This window comes from Anopheles coluzzii, chromosome 3, assembly GCF_943734685.1.
Source record: "Anopheles coluzzii chromosome 3, AcolN3, whole genome shotgun sequence".
Taxonomy (NCBI): domain Eukaryota; kingdom Metazoa; phylum Arthropoda; class Insecta; order Diptera; family Culicidae; genus Anopheles; species Anopheles coluzzii.
This window is the reverse complement of record NC_064671.1, coordinates 16,102,915-16,123,110: the sequence shown is the minus strand read 5'-3', so window position 1 is coordinate 16,123,110 and position 20,196 is coordinate 16,102,915. Positions and strand designations below refer to the sequence as shown.

Below are 20,196 nucleotides of genomic sequence, written 5' to 3'. Positions count from 1 at the left end.
ATAATCTCAGTGTTTTTTTTTACAAAATTTGGGCTAATTTATAAGGTTCAAGTTCTCATTCCAAGGGCTGCCTTTGGTATATATTGTATATGTTTTAAATCCTTCATTTTAAATTCAGTTTACATTCGTTTTACCAAAATCTTTTTTTCAAAACAATTTTCCATAGACAATGGCTCCATTTATTGCCTTATTGCGTTAAGCTATTTAGCTACTTTACAGTCTTTTAACACCACTAGTTAATTTAGACAGATTACAGGGCTGCTCAAACTAATTTCAAAGATGTTCTTTACGCTGAAATAAATGGCATCAGAACTTAATTTAAATGAGGTACTCATGACGATCCCTTAAGAGACCTAACATCTAAAAACCAAACAGGTCCTGACACAAATCCTTTACATATTCTGGTTGAAAATTGCATATTACCGAATGCCAGACCTGGAACCGATCATGAACCTATAACGACCCTGGAACCTATAATGAACCCATATCGGTCATAGAACCTATCATGAACCCATATAGTTTCATTCATTTCATTCATTTCCTAAAACAGTACATGGAACTGTTTCGAATGCGGAACGATACTTAAACCTGGTCCTGGTCCGAACCGATACAATGTGCAGCGTAGAAATAGTGTATGAATTAGCGTAGGAAATAGCGGAGCAATTCAGCTTAGGAATTCAGCGTAGAAATTAGCGTAGAAAATTTAGTGGAATTTTTATAGTGATGACAAGTTAGTTGAGATCTTGAACTTTTGAGCTTGTTTTTGATTTTTTATTAAATACATTCCCAATACAAAAAAATAGAATAAAATGTTCCCAAAAGCTTTTTGTAACATTTGTTATAAGCTGGATGGCTCTCAGATTGCTTAGAAACTCTGAATATCGATAAGAAAAACTTGAAAATTGATGCATCCACATATAACCACAGTTTCAATCGCTTTGAGTGTTTAAAATACAATTAAAAATATTTTGTTCGCTCATCATGTCAAGTACGCATAACATTAAAGTAGTTTCATGAAATGTTTAAAAAATTCTTCCATAAAAACTTACAATTTAACTTAAAAATCGAAATTTTAGCTTACATTTCCCAGCAATGCCAATGAAACCTTAAGCCTTTAGATCTAGAAGAGATATAACATGCCCGCTATGGGTTCAAGTCTCATATGGACCGTCCGCACGTAGCAAGGACTGACTATATCAGGTGATATGGCACTAAATATGTCCAGAGCGTCTGTAAAGTCCAAGAAATTAGATAAAGATGCCAGAAATTATAGCTTAACTCAGGGGTCCGCGAATACGCGATACGAACTCAAACTTGCATCGCAAACAACGTTGTTAAGCGCTATTTGGACATTGCTTTTAGCTAAACGGTGAACATTCGCAGCAGAAAAAGCAAACATTCGTAAGATAAATTAAATTTTAACAGCCTTTTAATATTGTAGCAAAATTGACGGTTTAAAAATGTGATACTTTTTATTGAAATTCACAAAACATACCATCGCGAACCACTTTATAGGATCTTGAAGACCGCATTCAAGCCGCGAGCCTTAGTTTGATTCATTTATATTATTTATTTCCGATTAATTTATAGCTAATTCAATCTAGTCGGTTGTATTGCGCTCCTCCGTATTTGAAAGCTTATCAAACTCGTACTATAGCTGCGTTGCATTTTTAAGGGTTCTGTTTAATGTTCTTCTTCATTTAGAATCCTTTTTCTTACCCTTCGTCATCAATTGTTTACCTTTTTAAACTTTAAAAACAAAAACAATTAATTTATCGTTTCATTAAATTAAATAGCAACCTTCTTGCGTACCCTTTCATTAAACCCAAAATGGCCCTACGGTTCGTTGCGCTATGTTTCCTTCTACCTTTAAAAGCTTCGTTTTTATTGGAAAAGCGATTAGTCCACTCGACGGTCCCCTTGCCCAATCGGCAGGAGACAAAACATAGGTACACCAGCGAGATGAAAATAAAACAGCGTCAGGTGGAAAACGAATACCTGCTCACTTCCTACAGGACCACTACGGTCACATTCCACCACTGAAAGCAATCTAACAACCCAATGTGTGTTTTTTTTTATCGTCTTCTTCCGGCAGGTATCGTGGATCCGGCGGCAGGACTTCCAGCTGCTCACGGTCGGGCTCGCCACGTACAGCAGCGACGAACGGTTTCTGGTCGAGCATTTGCGCCACTTGGGCCACTGGGCACTGCGGATCAAGTCGGTGCGCACCGAGGACGAGGGCCTGTACGAGTGCCAGCTGTCCGTTCATCCCGTTCAGTCGGTATTTGTCGAGCTTAAAGTCGTAGGTATGTATGGGCACGTGTAGTCGATTCTGTCGAGGGCTCTTGCTCTTGCCTGTACGCACACAGACACACCGGAACAGCGCCATTTGTACAGCGCAAAACGACACAAACGGTTTGTCGATACGCGGACGGTGAGGTTGGGCATGATTTTCCAATAAAAGCGGTACACGGGTACACGGGGAGCCACTTTGGCAGGATTTTTATTTCAATACAACGGCATACGGGGCATAAGAAAATATGGCCTAGTAAATGGGAAAACGAGTGCAATCCTGCGTTGGTCTCCTGGGGGGGACGGGGGGACGGGTGGCTGAAGGAACCGGCGCAAAAGATAAACCTCTCATGAAAAATTCCTTCGATGACACAAATCCACACTAGTCGGGCACGATAGCTTTCCTAAGAAGATAGGGCGGGCGATATTGCCGGTAAGAAAACGGCACAAGGACAATAGGAATCCTCGTCCTCGCTCACTCTATCTCCTTTCCCAAGGGAGAGGATACAGCTCAGCGGATAGGGTAAATAATCTGTCCCACCTCCGCTTTCAATGTTTGTTTCCCGTCTTTGCGTCAGGTGCTCGATCGGAATGGATTTTCATGTTTGGAAAAACTGCTCGTATTTGTAGCTTGCTTTTTTACGGTGACCGTCTCCACGAGCAACATCCTTCGCTGGCTGTACAACACTAACGTGGAAGTTTAGTTTTAACATTTTCGCTACTTATTCTTTTCCGACCATTTCCGGTGGTCGATATTGGGCTCGGTTTTTTGCATATGTTTGTTTGTTTGCACACCTTTTTTTCTTCTCCAGCTCACTTATATTTATTCTCCTGAATCTGTGTCAGGAATTCCTGCGCAATCCTTTTGCAAGCCCTTTGAAAATACGCTCCCATTTCGAGCTGGCAAATTAGATTGCGGATGGAACAGCCAAAAAAAACAGCCCTTTTGCGATCCGGCCCGTAAGCCGGCCAAAAAAGTGTGGAGCGAAAAGGCAAACGCGTAAGCAAACAAATTTCAGATGATACTCTTTATATCCGCCAATGGGAATAATAACAAAAACGGACGGAAATGTTGCTCCTTTCGTCGCTAACTCGATCGTGAGCTTGGGAGAAAGGTGTTGGCCTTACCCTTTCGAACTAACTAAGCCCCTTCGACACGGGACACGGGTAATATTGGTTAAAAATGCTGATGCGATGGGCATGCCTTTAATGCCGCCAAATGAACTCCCTTCAATGAGCCGGTATTTTGTGGTCAGAATTTTTAATCTAACTAGTGTAGTGTGTGTGTGTATTGCATGCTTTTATGCAATGCAAACAATGTGTGAGGTCAATCCCAAATTTGAAAACCTTTTCATAAAAGGTCAACCGTGCGCGGTATTGTACGAAAATGTGCGATGTGATGTGACATCGGGAAGGGATGGTTGAAGATGCACGATCGGGAATTCAAAGCATCATTCATGCCCAAAGAGGTTCTATCTGTGTTTTATCATGTACATTTAAACATTGCTGAAATGTAAAAGATTTCAGATTTTTATATTATTTTCAAATTTAGGGCGATTTGCAGAGAAAGAGAGAGAGAGAGAGAGAGAGAGAGAGAGAGAGAGAGAGAGAGAGAGAGAGAGAGAGAGAGAGAGAGAATAAAATTAGTAGTTTCTTCACTCTTGTGTCATAGGAAAAAAGGACGAGTGTGCTTTTTGCTGTTGTATTTATGAACATCCCTGTAGTAATTGGGAAAAGGGTTTCCCTTCAATTTATTGCTTTTTTATTATCGTTTTTTTTGGGATTATCTTACGATTATTTCTCCATATCCAATAGATAATTCCTTTGGATGACGTTTCCATGATTTATTGGAATCTTATCATTAAAAAGCCATACAAACGATCCATAAAAATTCGTGAGTAACGCTCAATTTAATTTATGAATAATCGTATTTCATATGTGATGCATCCTACAATTTTATAGAAACTAGTTAATTTGGTCCGGTTACAGGTTTATGCAACATCATTTCTGGGGTATTTCATAACTTCCATGTGATTTTTTACTTCAGGGGACACATATAGAGAAACTGAATCAAACTCCATACCGATCCTGGGACTGATTCTGAAAATATGTTGATTCTGAAAATTTGCAGTATTCATACCGATGCTGGAACCTGCTCTGGAATTTCCAGGATCTTGACCCTATAGCGGTCCTGGAACTGCTCCCAAAGCCGTACCGGTGCTGGAATTGATTCTAAAACCATACCAGAATTGAGCTCATACTGGTCCTGGAACTGATCCTGATCCCATACGTATCCTGTAACGTATAGCTATGCGAAGAATTACACCCTATGCGTGTAACATAACTATATACACATACATACCGGTACATACCGGAACTGGAACTGATCCTAAACCCATACTGGTCTTTGAATTGATTAAGATTGCATATCGCTCCTGGAACAGATCCAGACCCTATTCCAGACCCTGAGCCTGTTGCGTTTTTAATTCGTTGCCAAAAATAGTACCTGTATCTGTTTCATTCATGGAACTATTCATTCCAGTGGTTTTCCTATTTGTTTTTTTCCATTGGCGGTACTATCGCCACCTAAATTAAGACGCATGTCTTTTGACGTTGAGGCTTCCTGGGCAGCTCATTCGACCACTTATTGGAAAACATTCCTCACACGTCGTAGATGACATTTTTTAGCTATGCTTCAGCAAAAATAGGTCAATATATGGAAAAAACTCTAAACACCACTCATACATGCATATCCAGTCTGAGCGCACTGGTTGAACTACGATTGCCTGCCAACTATTGTATATGTGTTTTTTAGTTGGAGATTTTTGTTAATTTTTCGATCACCGTTTTTCCACAAAAAACGCATGCTTTTTCATTTAACTGTAATCAAACTATCGACTGTTGAACTAAAAAGCGTTCAAGTATCGAATTCGAACTGAAATTTGTATCATCATAGAAATTTGTATTTTCAAAACAAAAAAAAACAAAAAACTAAGTCGGCGTTGCGTTTTCCATAACCAAATCGGTTGTAAACTAAATGAAAAGCATTCAACCATCAGCTAGAAAGTAACGCTTATCAGCCTTTGCTAGAATTTTATTATAGAGAAGAGATAAATAAATCAACAAATAAACAAAAAGTATATCATAATACCACTAATGGCATGATTATGGCGTCCTGATTAAGTCAAATGAATCAAACGTTGAATGCGGTTGTAATCGTTTTGTACCGAAATTTAAAAATGACTTTATATGGAATCATTTACTATTAACAGGAACAGAACCATAGATAGCAATATAACGAGTGCATTTTTGGTTGAAATTTCAAATTTCAGCGCGGCATCATCCGCAAATCCTGTTCAAACAAATATTAAGCTCAAACATTTGAACGTTGAACGAACCAATTTTACGAATTTGACGAAAGTTCACAACTGTTCCACGAAACAACTGTTCCCGCTCTCGTAGTAACTCGCCTAAACAAGCCCTTATACTAGTATATTACATTTACTGGTAATCGTTTCACCGACTGTCCCAGAACTATAAAGCAAATCAAAACGGAAACAATCCCCTGAATAATTCAAACGTTAATTTTTTTCCCCTATCTCTCGAACAAAAAAACAAGCGGGAACTTAACGCTTCGCATTCCAGTGAACGTGTTGTTTAATTTCTCTGAAAATGAAAATTCCATTTATTCATATTTCCCCGGCGATCAACTTTCAATCACCGCTTACAGCGTCTGAAAAGCTAGACAGGGGGTCTGAAATACCGGGAACTAGCAATCTGTCAGCAAATTTGCCGACCCAAAAGCTGCTCCACCGGTAACACTCCAGGTACGCGCTGACTTCACAGCACGTCCATCCATGCGATCTTATGGTGGAGGTTGTTTTTTTCGCTCTCTTCTGTTTGCCATCATCTGAATTTCACCTAAAAACCCCATCAATGTAGTCCACCCCCTCCCGAACCGCTAAAGTTACTCAATCATTCCCACCAAACAGCACTGCGCGTTGACGCGGTGGAACGTTTCGCCAAACCAAAACCGGGTAGAATGTAACTCCGCTTACAAATTGCACGAACCGGAGGGGTTCATTCCACACCCGAGCTGGGCGGAATTTAAAACGGATCCTGTTTATGGACCAATTGGGTACAAAACCCCCCGTCGGAGGGGGGGGGGGGGGGGGGGGAAATAAAAGAAAATTCCCACACCTGTGAGTGAGTTCTGTGCGTAGTGGCGATGGTGGGGCGATCCTGTTTCTACCCGCGAAAGGTGGTACACCCAAGGCACCAGTAGAAAGACCTCCATACATCTTGGCTACATCGTCGTAAGGAGTATTTTTCAAGTATTTAACGTGTACAGGGGAACGTTCCACGCACGAGTAGGTGTTCTGGGAAATTGAGTTTTCATTAAAGCCTGATGAAATCGCATCGAATCCAGCGCTACCGCTGCCGTTCCCAGTGTGTGTGTGTGTGTGTCCATGTATCAGAAAGAAGGAAAAGCTTTCCTACCCGTTCGGACCGGATACATGGCAAGTTGCCGAAGCCATTCTAGCCGGCACCGGTCGACCGGTGTGCTTGCGTGCTTCCTTAACCGTAACGTGCCGTGCGCCGTCGTTGTACGCTGTCGTTGGACGGGAAAAGCTTACCAAGCGCTCACGTCAAGCGTATATTTTAATTAAATTATTTACAATCTGCAACCAAATTTAACCTTTACCATTGAAAAGCGGGTAACAAGCTAACGTACACGCACACATGCACACTCACACGTACGTGCTGGGATCGTACCGTATTAGGGATGTTAGGTTTCTGCTCTAGTTTTTTCTTCTTCCAAACATCATCCCTTCGCCGCTCTCTCTCTCTCGCTCTCGGTTGGCGCGTAATTGAAACTTTTCCCATGCAAGCAAACAAGCTTCTTCGGTCGGTTCGGTAGCCGAAGACGATTTGAAAGCGATACATTTTCCCACGAGATGAAAGCAGCGTGCAGGGAAATGGATTTCATCTCGTAAGCTGTATCAATGTGTGTTGCCATTGTTGTTCTTTCGAACAGGCACGGGCTTTACCTATTGCCCAATGCCGCTCGGTTGACATTTCCGAATGCTTTTTAACTTCTACTACTTCGAGCATGGGAAGAATTTAGCAACATTTCGAGCGCTCGCGCACGCGGTGGAGTGTGATTGCAAATAAAGCCCGCTGCATGGAATTTTGCAGTGAAATGGGCCGAAAAGTTTGCTGCTTCGGAGAATCTGTAATAGCTTGTTCCCTTTGCCGCTGCTGTACGGCTTTGTTCATGCAAGGATTTAAATTATTTTTAGAACTTGTACGTCTAATAATTTTGAACATCGTTCGCGTTACACACGTGTCTGTTTTGGTGTTGTGAATTTCTATTGTACTACCCCCCGGTTGGTTGCAATTATATCTGGTAACGTGGCAGCCTGTCAGCAGCAGCAGTTACCGCATCCATGCTTTATGGGGATTTTTGTTGTTGTTATTTTTTGTGAGCCTTTTTCTGTTGATGGAAGCAAAATTTGATCAAAGCTCAGCGAAAATCAGTTTTACAGTCCATCGAAACCACATGCCGCGTACATCAACTGAGTAAATGCTGAGTGTGGTAAAAACAATTCTCGATGCATAATTGAGAACGTAACTGGTTAGGCGATGACGGCTGACGCAAAGTGGGACCAGGTTAGAGGCCCCAAAATTGGTTCAGAATTAGCCCGAAATAGGAATTAAAGGTCAGATCGATAGAACAAAGTTCTATCCCAGAATAGCCCAGAAAAATGAGGCCTGCGAATGGGTCAGGACAATGGTGGATTGACATGATGACATGATGTGCTAAGTGGTTACACTAATGTAGACCCTGCGAAAGTGCCCAGCACGAAGGTTGATCGAGGAATTCTCAACCCGAGATATATCAAGATGAAATTTCCTAAATGTGAAATAAATCATTACTATTCGTACAGGATTTTTCAAACTATGCTTTGGAATGTGCACACAATTATTCACCGCCTTCAAGATGTTTTTCAACAGCTGTCAAATGGTGTATTTGTTTCAAAATTAAGTTTCAATTTTTACACATGATTTCTGTGTCAAACTCAATCCAGCTTGAAACGTGTTGAACATCATGTGGAAGACTTGAAATTTTATTGTGATGCAAATAAAACATTTGACAGCGGTTGAAAAACATTTCGCAAGCAATGAAAAATGTTGTATACATTGGAATTTGATTCGGAAAACCCTGTACCAATCAATACGTATGCCTCACATTGAATTTGTTTTTAAATTACAAGAAAAACAGTAAAAAATTCTATCTAAAATAAATGAGAAAAAAACAGCTTAAATCTTATAGCTGTAAATCTTCCTTCCTAATACAAATGCTTGCCGATGAAATAATGCATACTAAACCCAGAACGATGCTCAACTGTTGATCCTTTCTTTTACACCGCTCAACAAAGCCCGTTCCATTCTAGCTTCTGATGTTACATTCCCTTTCCCTAACAGTTCCCATGGGCAACAACAAAAAAAGGTACGCTAAAAATAAAACACACTCGTCATGTTGCTGACAATTGCAATTCAATTCAGCATTGAGCGCGAAGTGGTACACCAAAACTCACTATCTTTCAAACATTCGTATCACCGGCAACGGAACCGGGCACAATGAAGTCGTACAAAACGAGCTTTACCGTGGAGCAGCTCTAATGCTTATTCACACACATACACACACATACATAGTCAGAATCCCGGAATGCCGGGGAAGCTGAAACAACTGAAACATATTAGCAGGCAGTAAACCAGCAAGCCCCAAGTTCTCATCCGGTGCCTCGGGAAATACGAGCCACTCGCCTGTGTATATGAGCTGGTATCTGGTGGGAGTATCTGAAACGGAGAAAACACTCGAACGCAAACGCCGTGAAACGCTGCGAATGCGAATGCAGAAAAGGGATACATTTTATGTGCAAGCTTAAGCTGTGCACAAACCTTGCTTCCTGGATGAGCTAGAATCCATCCGGCTCACACGGCTAGCGTAAACCGAGTCGGGCGAGCGGACTTGTGCGCCTGACTGCGTCTTTACCATCTGACTTTCTTATTTCTTACCCCGTCTTCCCGTATTTTGATGTATTTTGCAGAAGCGGTAGCAGAGATAGTCGGCGCACCCGATCTACACATTGACGAAGGATCCACCCTGCGGCTGGAGTGCAAATTACAGAGCGCTACCGAGAATCCCACGTTCGTGTTCTGGTGAGTATTGAATAATTTACTTCATTTTGCGCTGTGAGCAAAGTTGCTTACCAAGCGCGAACCGAAATCGTATGGAAATTGGTTGCAACAAGCATAATAAGGATAGCGAAATGTACAGAACAGAGGCTTTTTTTGTGACAACTTCTACATATATCATGAAAAAGAGCTTTTGAAAAGTGTTTTTCTTTGTTTTTTAAATTGCGCAAAAGCTTCAATTTTATATCATTCAAACGACGATCGTAAACAAACGACACCCATAATACGGAGAAAGATAATCCTTCCCCGGAGGCATTATGTTGCCGATACGGTTCCGGAAAAAATGACCCAGGTACTCATAACTACTGTGCAGCAGCAGTCAATACAGTTTGCATTTTTATTGCTCTCTTTCTTCCACTTTTACCCATCTGCTTCTCCTCGCTACTTATGAGGGGTTACACAAAAATACAAACCAAAATTACACAACCATCCCGTGACAAATAGCTTTTTAAAGCCCACTCGTTTTGCGTGTCGGTGTTGGCTCACCGCTTATCGGACGACGGTGTGCACGGAAACTCGGCCTTGCTCACAACAACAGCAACCCATTCGCCCGATCATCCGCGCGCAGGCGGGAAATAAATATGTGCGACAGGTATTAATGAGGGATTCATGATATGGCCTTGCCCTGTCGGTACTGTGTATCACTCCTCCTCGTAAGGCCAACCAACTTGCAGAGAGTAACGTGACACTCGAATTGGGTGGAACGGAGGCTGATGGTACAACCCACGTACCGGTTCGATTCGACGGTACAAATCATTTTTTATCCAACCGGGGTAAATGCAGCATCAACTGAACGTTGGAAACAGGGATCACTTACTTAATTATACCTCGCTGCGGGTATGGGCGTGTCATGATAAGTAAGCGCGCTGTTAAGTTGCAAATTTAACGTTTCGCAAACTGACATTATTGAACACAAAGCCTGTCTGGGGGAAAATTGATGATTGGTGGCAGTAATGTTGCCAAATATCAACCAATGTGTAAGGGTAGTATGTTGAAGTTATAAAACCTTTTATGCATTGAACAAGATTGAACTTTCTGTGCAGATGGTTTTCTATTGTACTTTGCTGTTGCTAAGTGGATGAACCTCGTTAGTCACACTTCTCGGATGTGTCAGAATAAGTACCATAAACTTAAACCAACGCTTACCTTCGTCCCTAACCTTGACCACTGGTGGGAATACATACTGTGTGTTGTGGCCTAGTTCTACCTGTCTTCCCCGTTGTCTGGTTCGGGTTCAGTCAAGCATTATGCAGAACTTTCAGGCGAATCAGTCAAATGCACTAAACCACTTTGCTGATATGTATAAAGACAGGATTGTGGTGGTATGTGTGTGTGATGCTTTTAAGTTTGCTAACAGGTACTGTTATAAGTTAAGTGATTCCTTAAAATGTGTGGTGCTGTACTGTAAATGGATAAAGAGTTACTAAGAACAGTCATGCTTGGAGTGTTAGCATAAGGAAGGGATTAAGTGATCTGATAATTAAGTTTTCCTATTTTTTTGGAAAGTTATGATAAAATCATACTTGTAAGACAGGTAAAACACCGTTTTAAAGCTGATGTACATATATGTTTTGGCAGAATATTTTAGTTTGTTCTATTAACTAGCATCACTCAAAAAGAAAATTATAAAATGATGTAAATTATTGTTTTCAATGTTCTTGAACGAAATTGTCTGTTAAGAAAGTATGAAAACAGTTTTCCTTTGACACTCTTTTGAACTTACTCACAAATTGCTGGTGATTTTAATCCATTACTATGTAATTTTGTCATCCTGCTCCATCCATCTTGCTTTAAAATTAAATAAATAATAAAGTAAAACTATCGTCTTAATGGCGTCTAGACGTTTGAATGGAGCATGTTGACCAGCTACTATAGCCAAATGACACGAACACGGGGCACAAGCTGCACAACTACCGTTCTTCGGCTGGTGGGATTTGTAAGAGCTTTATGACCGTCGGTTTAAGTATTTGTTCAGGGTTTAAGTGGCATTTCATCCTATTGCAAATATCAATGGGAGCAGTGGCTAAAAAGTATCCATTTTTAATATTTTTGGCCAATGATTACTTACAATGGGCAATGCTAGTGCAAAGCACAATAGGGGAAGCGTCACTTGTTAGGTTTGTGACAGTTGAAGCTTAACAAATTAATAACGTTTGAATTTACCTTAATTTGCATAATATTTAGATCCCGATTTTCGAAAGAAATGCTTTACCAAACAAACATATTCTTCCATTTTGCTAGTTGTATCCACACATTTGGTATTGATCAGTTATCCTAGAATTTAAACGACCACAACTAGACAAGCTTCTTTGTGTCAATGATTAATCATACATAGCCCTCTGTCAAGGACAACTCAAATAATTTACAAAGAAAACACCAGATGGTGCTGTTGTGACAAATAGGGAGAAAAAGTTATCTCCAAAGGCGGGGCGGATAGCTTACCAAAAATAGGGCCAATAAGGAATAAGTTAGGCAGAGGACACTTAACAAGCAGGGACAAAACTGATCAGCTGATCAAGAATAGGCGCCACCGGGGCAGTTAGTAGCACAAGTAATTCGAACGAAACAAGATTTTGGTTTTGCTAGAAAGTTTCCAGTTACTAGAAAGTTTGCAAAGCTACCGAAATAAATAGATTGTCACCTGGGGTAGCAACTGAAATACAATACATAAAAAAGACTTAACGCTTAACGGGTTTATTTTTGGGTCAATTAAAAATGTACCCAACGTTGGCAGACATACAGCACGTAAAGCGAATAAAATTTAAGAGCCATTGCATTCATTGGACCATTTGCGCTATAAGCACGACTTGTTTGGTCAGTTCGTAGTTGTTGGGGAGCTTTCCTGAAGAGAGCATAATTCTGTCTCTTGGTAGAACGGTTCAGGTGAATCCAGTGGTACATCGAGCATTGTCACGTCTCCTGGCAGCAATTTTTTTTTAAACCCGAAACCGTACCAAGCAAATGGATACCTTGGTACCTTGGTCCTTTGCGAAATTCAAAGCAAGACGTGAGTTGTTTTTTGCCTACTTTTTATTTTAGTTGTGCAAAGACTGGTTGAAGGACACAAAGCCATTAAACTGTTGCTTAGGTTTATTCAGAGCTCTCAACTGTTTGCGAATATACTCTTTCATTAAAGCGTTGCACGCGCTGCAATTGAGTCCGTGAAATGAAGAAGAATAAAACATAAATTGCATGAAGATGGTTATTTATTTCATCTGTTATTTTTGAAATGATACAGACAGTTTAGTGTCTTTATTATTGCAGATGATTTTAGTAGTTACATGATACAAAAATGCGACATACTCCTCATTGTCCGCGGCGTAAGGATGTATAACTTCATCAAATTAATCGTACCACTCTACCATGGAGCTTTTCCATTCCGTTCCTAACCAAAGGGATCAGCAAACACAAGCCACCAAATTACGTACAGTGTATCCACCAGTGCGCTACAATTACCCCCACAAAAACCGCTAATCGTCAAACCACGTACGTTTGGTGCAATTTCCGTGGTCTCCGATGCATGCACACACCACGATCCCGAAAACCCCGAAAACCGACAACCCCGGATGGTGAGCGAGATCGTTGATCAAGATAATTACTTTCCGCATCGGTACAAGCAGAAGTGCATTGCCTCTTTCCATTCTCTCCCTCTCTCTCTTTCTCGCTCTGTCTCTTTTCTGACTATTGAATTTTGCAGCAATAGACAACGTTACAACACAATGTAACCCGGTAATCGACCCGGCGCGATGGTTACGTTTGAGAGTAGACGGTCGGAAAACATGGGACAATCGTCCCCGATTACACGCATCCGTCGTTAGTGAGGTTACATTATTCAGTGCACTTTGGGTCGTAAATTTCTGCGAATGAATGCTACCGTTCGAGCGAACCGAACAGATGAGGCAGATTCGGTCTGGCCGATAGGCCGGAATGCTGCCATCTCGAGGGCATATGGTCTATGATCGATCGGCCGTTAGAACGGCGATGCAGTAGTTGGGAATGGTTAGTAAAAAGCCGTTACAAGGATAAGACGCACATGCGATCATGTGACGCCCGCCCGGCATGCTGGTAGATTTGCAGTGCAGAGAATTGCATGAGCTACGCAACATTAATTCGTTTTACGAATGATTTGCGTATAGGAAAAGTGGGGGGTTTTGTGTTTTATATGAAGATTGCAGGATATTAAACAGATTGTGGGACTAATTTTAAACCATTTCAAGCAATGCATTTCCTCCTATTCTGATGTGCAATTAGGGTAAACGTACCAAAAGTGGTGCAATTTGTAGTGATACAGATGTGTTTTAATGGATTTAAATTGTCAGGAAAGTCAATTTGTGAATATTTTAAAACGTAGCAATTGTAATATGTTTTATCTTCGCTATCACAAGCATTTTTACCATCAAACACAGCATATTTCCGGAAAAAGTATATTTTTATGACGAATTTGTTGTACCGGCAATGGTGGTTTGGTTCCAATAGTCGTCGTATTGTGTTCCTATAGAGGTGGTAAACAAAGATATCTCTAAAACAGTGAATAATATCAATGAAACTTAGTTTCGAAGCAAGGATTACTGTCATAATATTGATTTCTTGCGTAATTTGATCGTAAACAATGTATAAATTTGATTGATGTAACTTTTGACTAAAGTACTGCATCACACCTGTCGTCAACCCACACCCGGAAGAGTGTGCTTGATTTGAAGTCAATTTTTCAATTCAGCCAAATAAGCGAATTTTGTCCTTTTTTTGGCAAATTACCAACAGAAAACTTATTTCTGTTGCTTATTTTAGTGAAAAAAAATCGACATGTCAAAAATATCCTCGAAAAGATCTAAAATGACCTGTTTTTATTGATTTTATAACTATAACCACTATAGGAACATGCCTGTTTTGTGTACCTAAGTGGTAAAAAAACACTAAAAAATGCATAAATATGGTCAAAAGGCAAATAATGTTATTAAAACAATAACATTTCATAACAGTGATGTTGGAAAACTAGTAATTGCGTGGTTATGTGGTCATTCAGTACGTTAACAGAAATATGAGCTTCATAATGAAATCCTAAGGATTTTGAAAAAAATTTGACACATTTCACAAAATAATGGATTTTTTGCCCCATTTATCTATTAAACCCTTTATAAAGGCTAAAGAACATTTGACACAAACTAAATAACCTGATTACTTGTAAATTATCGTATGGAACGAATTTTAGTGCAATACCACCACTATAGGTACTACCATCACTATAGGTACGTTTACTATAGAGGTTTAGAATTCTAACGAAAACGAAACCCTTGTCTTTAAGGTATTTATGTAGAAATTATCAATGTATATTATCTGCTCTTTTTGACATTTTTACAAAAGATAGTCTTTTTTTATAGCGACTTTGAGCCAATTGGCCTCATTCGCCACACAAAACGACCAATTGGTTAACTGTAATTAAGGTGGTTTAAAGACCTAGGTTCATCCTAGAATTGAACCTATCGCGGCTATGCTGTTCTGTCATGCATTCGGCATTTCTGAACCACAGGCTGCAATTTTAAGTTTGGATTTGCTTGTACACATTTTAAGAATCAAGAGCTTGAAGAAAACTTAAACAAAACAGAACTACTAACATTCATAAAACGTTTTGTTTGTGGTATGTCTTTCTTATTCACTCATAGCAAGACCGTTGCATAAATGGCATTATAAAGCCACAACGCCTTCATTCCACCGCTAAGCAAATTGAAATTATTACCATTTATTTGTACCACCTTCAACCGGTTGCAGTTGCTTCCCCTTGAAACTCATCATACTTTACTGCACTTACCTGTAAAACCCCTCCCGATCCACATCGTTCTGCTTCATTAAACTAACTTATTTTACACGTTCCTCCCAATGCTCTCTTTTCCTTTATCACAGGTACCACGAGCAGAATATGGTCAACTTTGATCAGCTGAACGGATTTTCCGTCACACCGTTCCAACCGCCGGCCACCGCCAGCCATCCATCCCATCTTCACCCTTACCTGTTCCCGCACCCGCTCGAGGACGACCAGCACGAGCTGCCCGAGCTTTCGTCCGAGGAGCAGGGCTACAATCTGCTGGACGACGACCGGTTGCTGCAGCGCTCGCTACAGCTTGGGCAGGATTCGGCCGAACCCTTCCTAACGCCCTCGTCCTCCTCCTCGCTGCTGCTGGCGTCCTTGGCTGCAGCGGCCCTATCCTCCTCGCCCTACCAGCTGCAGCAACATTTGGATCGAACGGATCTATCGCTCGAGCGCGGGGACGCAGCACCGTCGTCCGACCCGTCACTGGATCGACCACAGAATCATCCGCATCTGCATCACCAGCACCACCACCACCACCACCAGCATCATCTCGCGATGAATTACAGCGGACCAGCGTTGCTGTACTCGCACATCCTGACACCGGCACCGAGCGTGCTAACGATCAAGGAGGTCCACTTAAGGCACGCCGGTAATTACACGTGCGCTCCATCGAATGCACGCCCGGCCAGCATCACCGTGCACGTGCTGCAAGGTGAGTTTTCCGCGGGCTGTCGGGGTTTGGTAGCCGCATTTTAGCGCTAAACGTTACAATGCACACCAGTTGCATGAGGCAGGTTGAGAACGATGAGTCGCTTGTTTTACACAATTCAATCAGGAAGATGTAACGGACTGCTAAAAAAAAAATTCGTTTTTACGTGCAATTTCCATGCAGTTCGCTGCAGGTGTACTAACTGGACAATTAATTTAAAAATTCTATTAGAGAGAAACTAACTTTAAAAAATTAATGTTTAAACAGGAATTTAAATTACAAGCTGATTGAGGTTTAAGGTCTGGTTGGAGTTTGAGGCTAATTTTGGATTACATTTAATTTGATCAAACGTTTCAAGCATCTCTTTTCAACCAGTTCACCATACCCGTAATTACAGATACACTTTCCAACTTCAAAAAATGACTTTTAACTTGAGCCATTCAAACCTCTCCTGTGATTCTATGATAAGCATGTTTCTTCAACATTTTTCTTCACAAAACGCTGCAGAAAAGTTATCCTATCCCATGTAGCTCGACGCTTTATCCGCATTAAACTCCTGTACCTTGCCCCATCAGCTGTGAGCAAACTTTCTAATCCCATAATTCCATTCCAGTCGCAATTTAATTGGCATACATGCGCATTTTTGTAACATAAGCTCAGCAATATTCCAACTTCCAACCAGATGTTAAAACATGCATATTTTTAAACCTTTCCGCTAAGCTGAAGAAACAGTCCCAAACTGGAGAAGGAGCGAGTAACTTTCTGTTTGCAAAAGCTTTTCTATTTTAAATTTCTTGTGAACAAAAAAGCACACACACACATACACACATATATAGGATCAAAAAGGTCACAGAAAGCTCGGCCACAGTACGTCAAACGATGTCACAATCTCCTCCCCCCACACCGATGCAACATCATGCAAATTGCATCGTTTAGCGACAGTAACAATGTTAAATAAAATAGTAGCTAATGTAATTTCTGCTAAATAAATTCTTTTACCATTTTTGCTTCCCGTTTGCTTTCGCAGGTGAGAAGCCGGCAGCGATGCAGCACGCCAACCGCAGCCAGCTGGACGACGGCAGTAAACCATCGTCCCGTAGCGGAAGTCACCCACAGCGTCCTACTGCGGCCCACGGCTTGATGGTTCCGGCACTGCTACTGCTGCTGTTTGCGATGAAGTGGATGATGCCGATGTACGATGGTCGTTCGTTCGCACACCGTCGGTGAAACGAAATGTCGCTAATAAGTGGTGCATCATGCTAGGGGGGGATGTGGATGAATGGGTTGCAAGAGAAAATGTGGGTAAATGTTTTATATGAAAAAAATTAAATTGCAAAAACTGCGGCGTACAGAGCATACATTGGACACAGAGCGATCGCTTCAAAGTGCAGTGTGTGGCAATGGAAATGGAAAGCTGTATTATAGTTCAAAAGGGAAGAGCTATCCGCACACCATGTGGGCCACATGTGGAGGAAACATAGACATAGAAATCTAACAGTATTTTTATTCCACCTTGCATGTTACAGCGCGTAGTGTTCTGGTGTTTCAGTTTTGCGCCACACAGACTCTCACACATACACATAGTTCTGAAGCAAAGAAGGGTGTGTTTTTTCTTCTTATGTGGAAAAAATCGTACAACCGAGTTAAAGAATAAATTAACAAAAAAAAAAGGAAAAATCAACGGAACGATTTCGTTTTCTTTCCTGCGTGTTTTGAGCGCAGCTGAATAAAAAGGACACAGAAAACTACGAATAATTAACAACAACAAAAAACACATGCAAAAAGATATAATAAGAATCTGATTAGATAGAGAAAATGTTATACGGTGAAGGGAAAATGGATTTAAATGTTCTGGAGAAGTGTATAGAGAGAGAGAGAGAGCAGCTAGAAGCTCACACGCACGGGTGTAGAAGGTAACAGAATTATCTGATTGAGTGGGAGCAGATACGTACGTAAAATGGATTGAGGTGGGTGGTATAGTGTTTGGGGCATATGGGAGGGCTAGAAACGGGGATGAAAAAAGTATTATTCATATACAGGAAGTATTCAGAACTCAATAAACGGAAAAACGAAAATACTCTCAACAACAAACAGCCAACAATTGTGTATGTGTTTTCTTTCTGTCTTTGAAATATTCCTTTTCCGAGTAACATGTTACATCCATTATAGCGCAAGCTTTTTCTTTCTTAAAACTCTAGTAGGAATTTTTAATCATCAACATAACTCTCTTCCTGTAAGCTTTGTGCGAGCGAAAGCTTTTGTAAAACGATTCAGTGGGGCGGGTTGCTGCTTCGCAGAATAGTAGCAAACGCGCTTCCATAGAAACCGTTTGATGTCCATATTTGTTCTGCGTTTCTTTTCTTTTTTGTCGATTTGTTTTCTTATGCTTGTGCCGTTTGATGTGAAAGATATCACGTGGCTTTTTTGAGAAAAGCAATCATTCTCGGTAAGTATGTATGAAATTTAAATCGTCGCATTGCAATGGCAGGTTTTAGTTTTTGTTTCCTTTAATATTTGATTTGCTTTACTTACTTTTGTGTATCACTCCTTTTCATGTAATGTGTTGTCAGGACAAGCTGAAGAAGGATTAACAATTATTTGAATTAATTATACGTACACTAAATTTATATTATAGAATCGAGTTTTTATGTTGTATTTTTTTACTATTTCCAATTTCAATATTTATTTTCAATTAAAGCGCTATTAAAGTGAAAAGGATATTGTAAAGCAATAGTGAACAGAAACTATTTTGAAGTACTGACTACGTGAAAACTGAATTCCGACATTCTGGTAGCCCTTTTTAAAAAGAGGAATACAGATTTCAGAACGTTCAAATTCACCAAATTAGAAGAGCAAAAGTGTTCTGAAAATGAAGAGACTGTTTAAAATGTTCAAATTACTGAATGTTTTCAAATTGCAAAGGCTGCAGATTAGGGAGAGTTCATTGCATCTCTTTTTTGTGATTTACAAAATAAGTTTTATGCCTGTAAACTGTTACATCAATTTCATGAGTACACTTTCAATTAATTATGTGAATTACTTTCCACTTTACTTTTTTTTTAATTTTAAAAGAATAAATTTCCTTTAAATCATTCGTCAGATCTTTGGATTTATCTACCCGTAGAAGTAAGATTTTAACTGGACTGATCGTGTTGTTCAAACATATTGCCGCTTTCATCTCTGAAATCTAATCCGAAAGCTGGACCTTCGGTAGCTCAATCATACTCTATTTATAACCGCTTTCTATTTTAAACTGGAAAGCTGAAATTTCATCCTGTCCGTGGAACAATATTCATCGTCGGGGTTGGATTTTTCACACCCATTTGACAGCTTTCGTTCCGCCAATTGTGTACAATCAAAGATACATTGAAAATTTAATTTTTATTTTCAATGAGTTATAATTCTTTGAATTCATTTTAACCATCGATTAAAACATTTTTTTCCGACAAAAATATTTTTGCTTAAAAAAACAAAACTCTTGCATGAGCTAACCTCACCAAGCTTGCGACGAATCGGTTTTAGTTAGAAATTGTGCCTGCTGAAATAATCTAGAATGAATACTTGAGCCAAGTTTGACGTGTGGATTTGTTGAAATAATTACATCCGCCAACTGTCAAACTCCATACAAAAAAAAACGCAGTAGTATCTCCCATTAAATGTTTGATCCTAGCGTCATCTCGTCGAATATGACAGTACTACCGCAACAGTTGGAGATATTCAAATAGTTTTTACAGCATCTTTTAGGTACTCAGCTGGCCTTTACTTAACTTAAGCTAGCTAAGTATGCTGCAGGTGTGGTTATGATTTCTGACTTTGGTGCCTTGAAAGATCTTTTAATTACTACACTATACTTTGACAAATCGTAATTTGGCAGTGGGGAAAAGAAGGGTTCCTAAGGGGGTTGTCAACAATCATTGCGTAGTAAGCCAATATTTTGTACGAAAATTAAGACACCAAGAAAAAGAGTCACCAAAACTACCACTGCAGAGATCTTTTGGGTCGTCTGCAATAAACAATTCTTTCAGTGGATCATACGAATCATTGTTATTAGAAGAAAACATTTCCTCTAAAGCGTGCATAATAGTTTAAGCAGATTTTTTGTTTCCCCGAAACGCATACAAACTCT

General features: G+C 40.2%; 1 protein-coding gene across 5 annotated transcripts in view; it reads left to right on the top strand.

Moving 5' to 3' along the window:
* LOC120955590 (uncharacterized) overlaps positions 1–18,163 on the top strand; it is an 82,849-nt gene extending 64,686 nt beyond the window's left edge. For all 5 annotated transcript variants that reach the window (XM_049609843.1, XM_040376611.2, XM_049609842.1 and 2 more), the window contains 4 exons: positions 2,096–2,306; positions 9,408–9,519; positions 15,454–16,073; positions 17,098–18,163. In XM_049609843.1, the coding sequence (XP_049465800.1) occupies positions 2,096–2,306; positions 9,408–9,519; positions 15,454–16,073; positions 17,098–17,297 (1,143 nt within the window). In that variant the 3' untranslated portion in view covers positions 17,298–18,163. The remainder of the gene's footprint in view (positions 1–2,095; positions 2,307–9,407; positions 9,520–15,453; positions 16,074–17,097) is intronic.
* Positions 18,164–20,196: the final 2,033 nt, after the last annotated feature.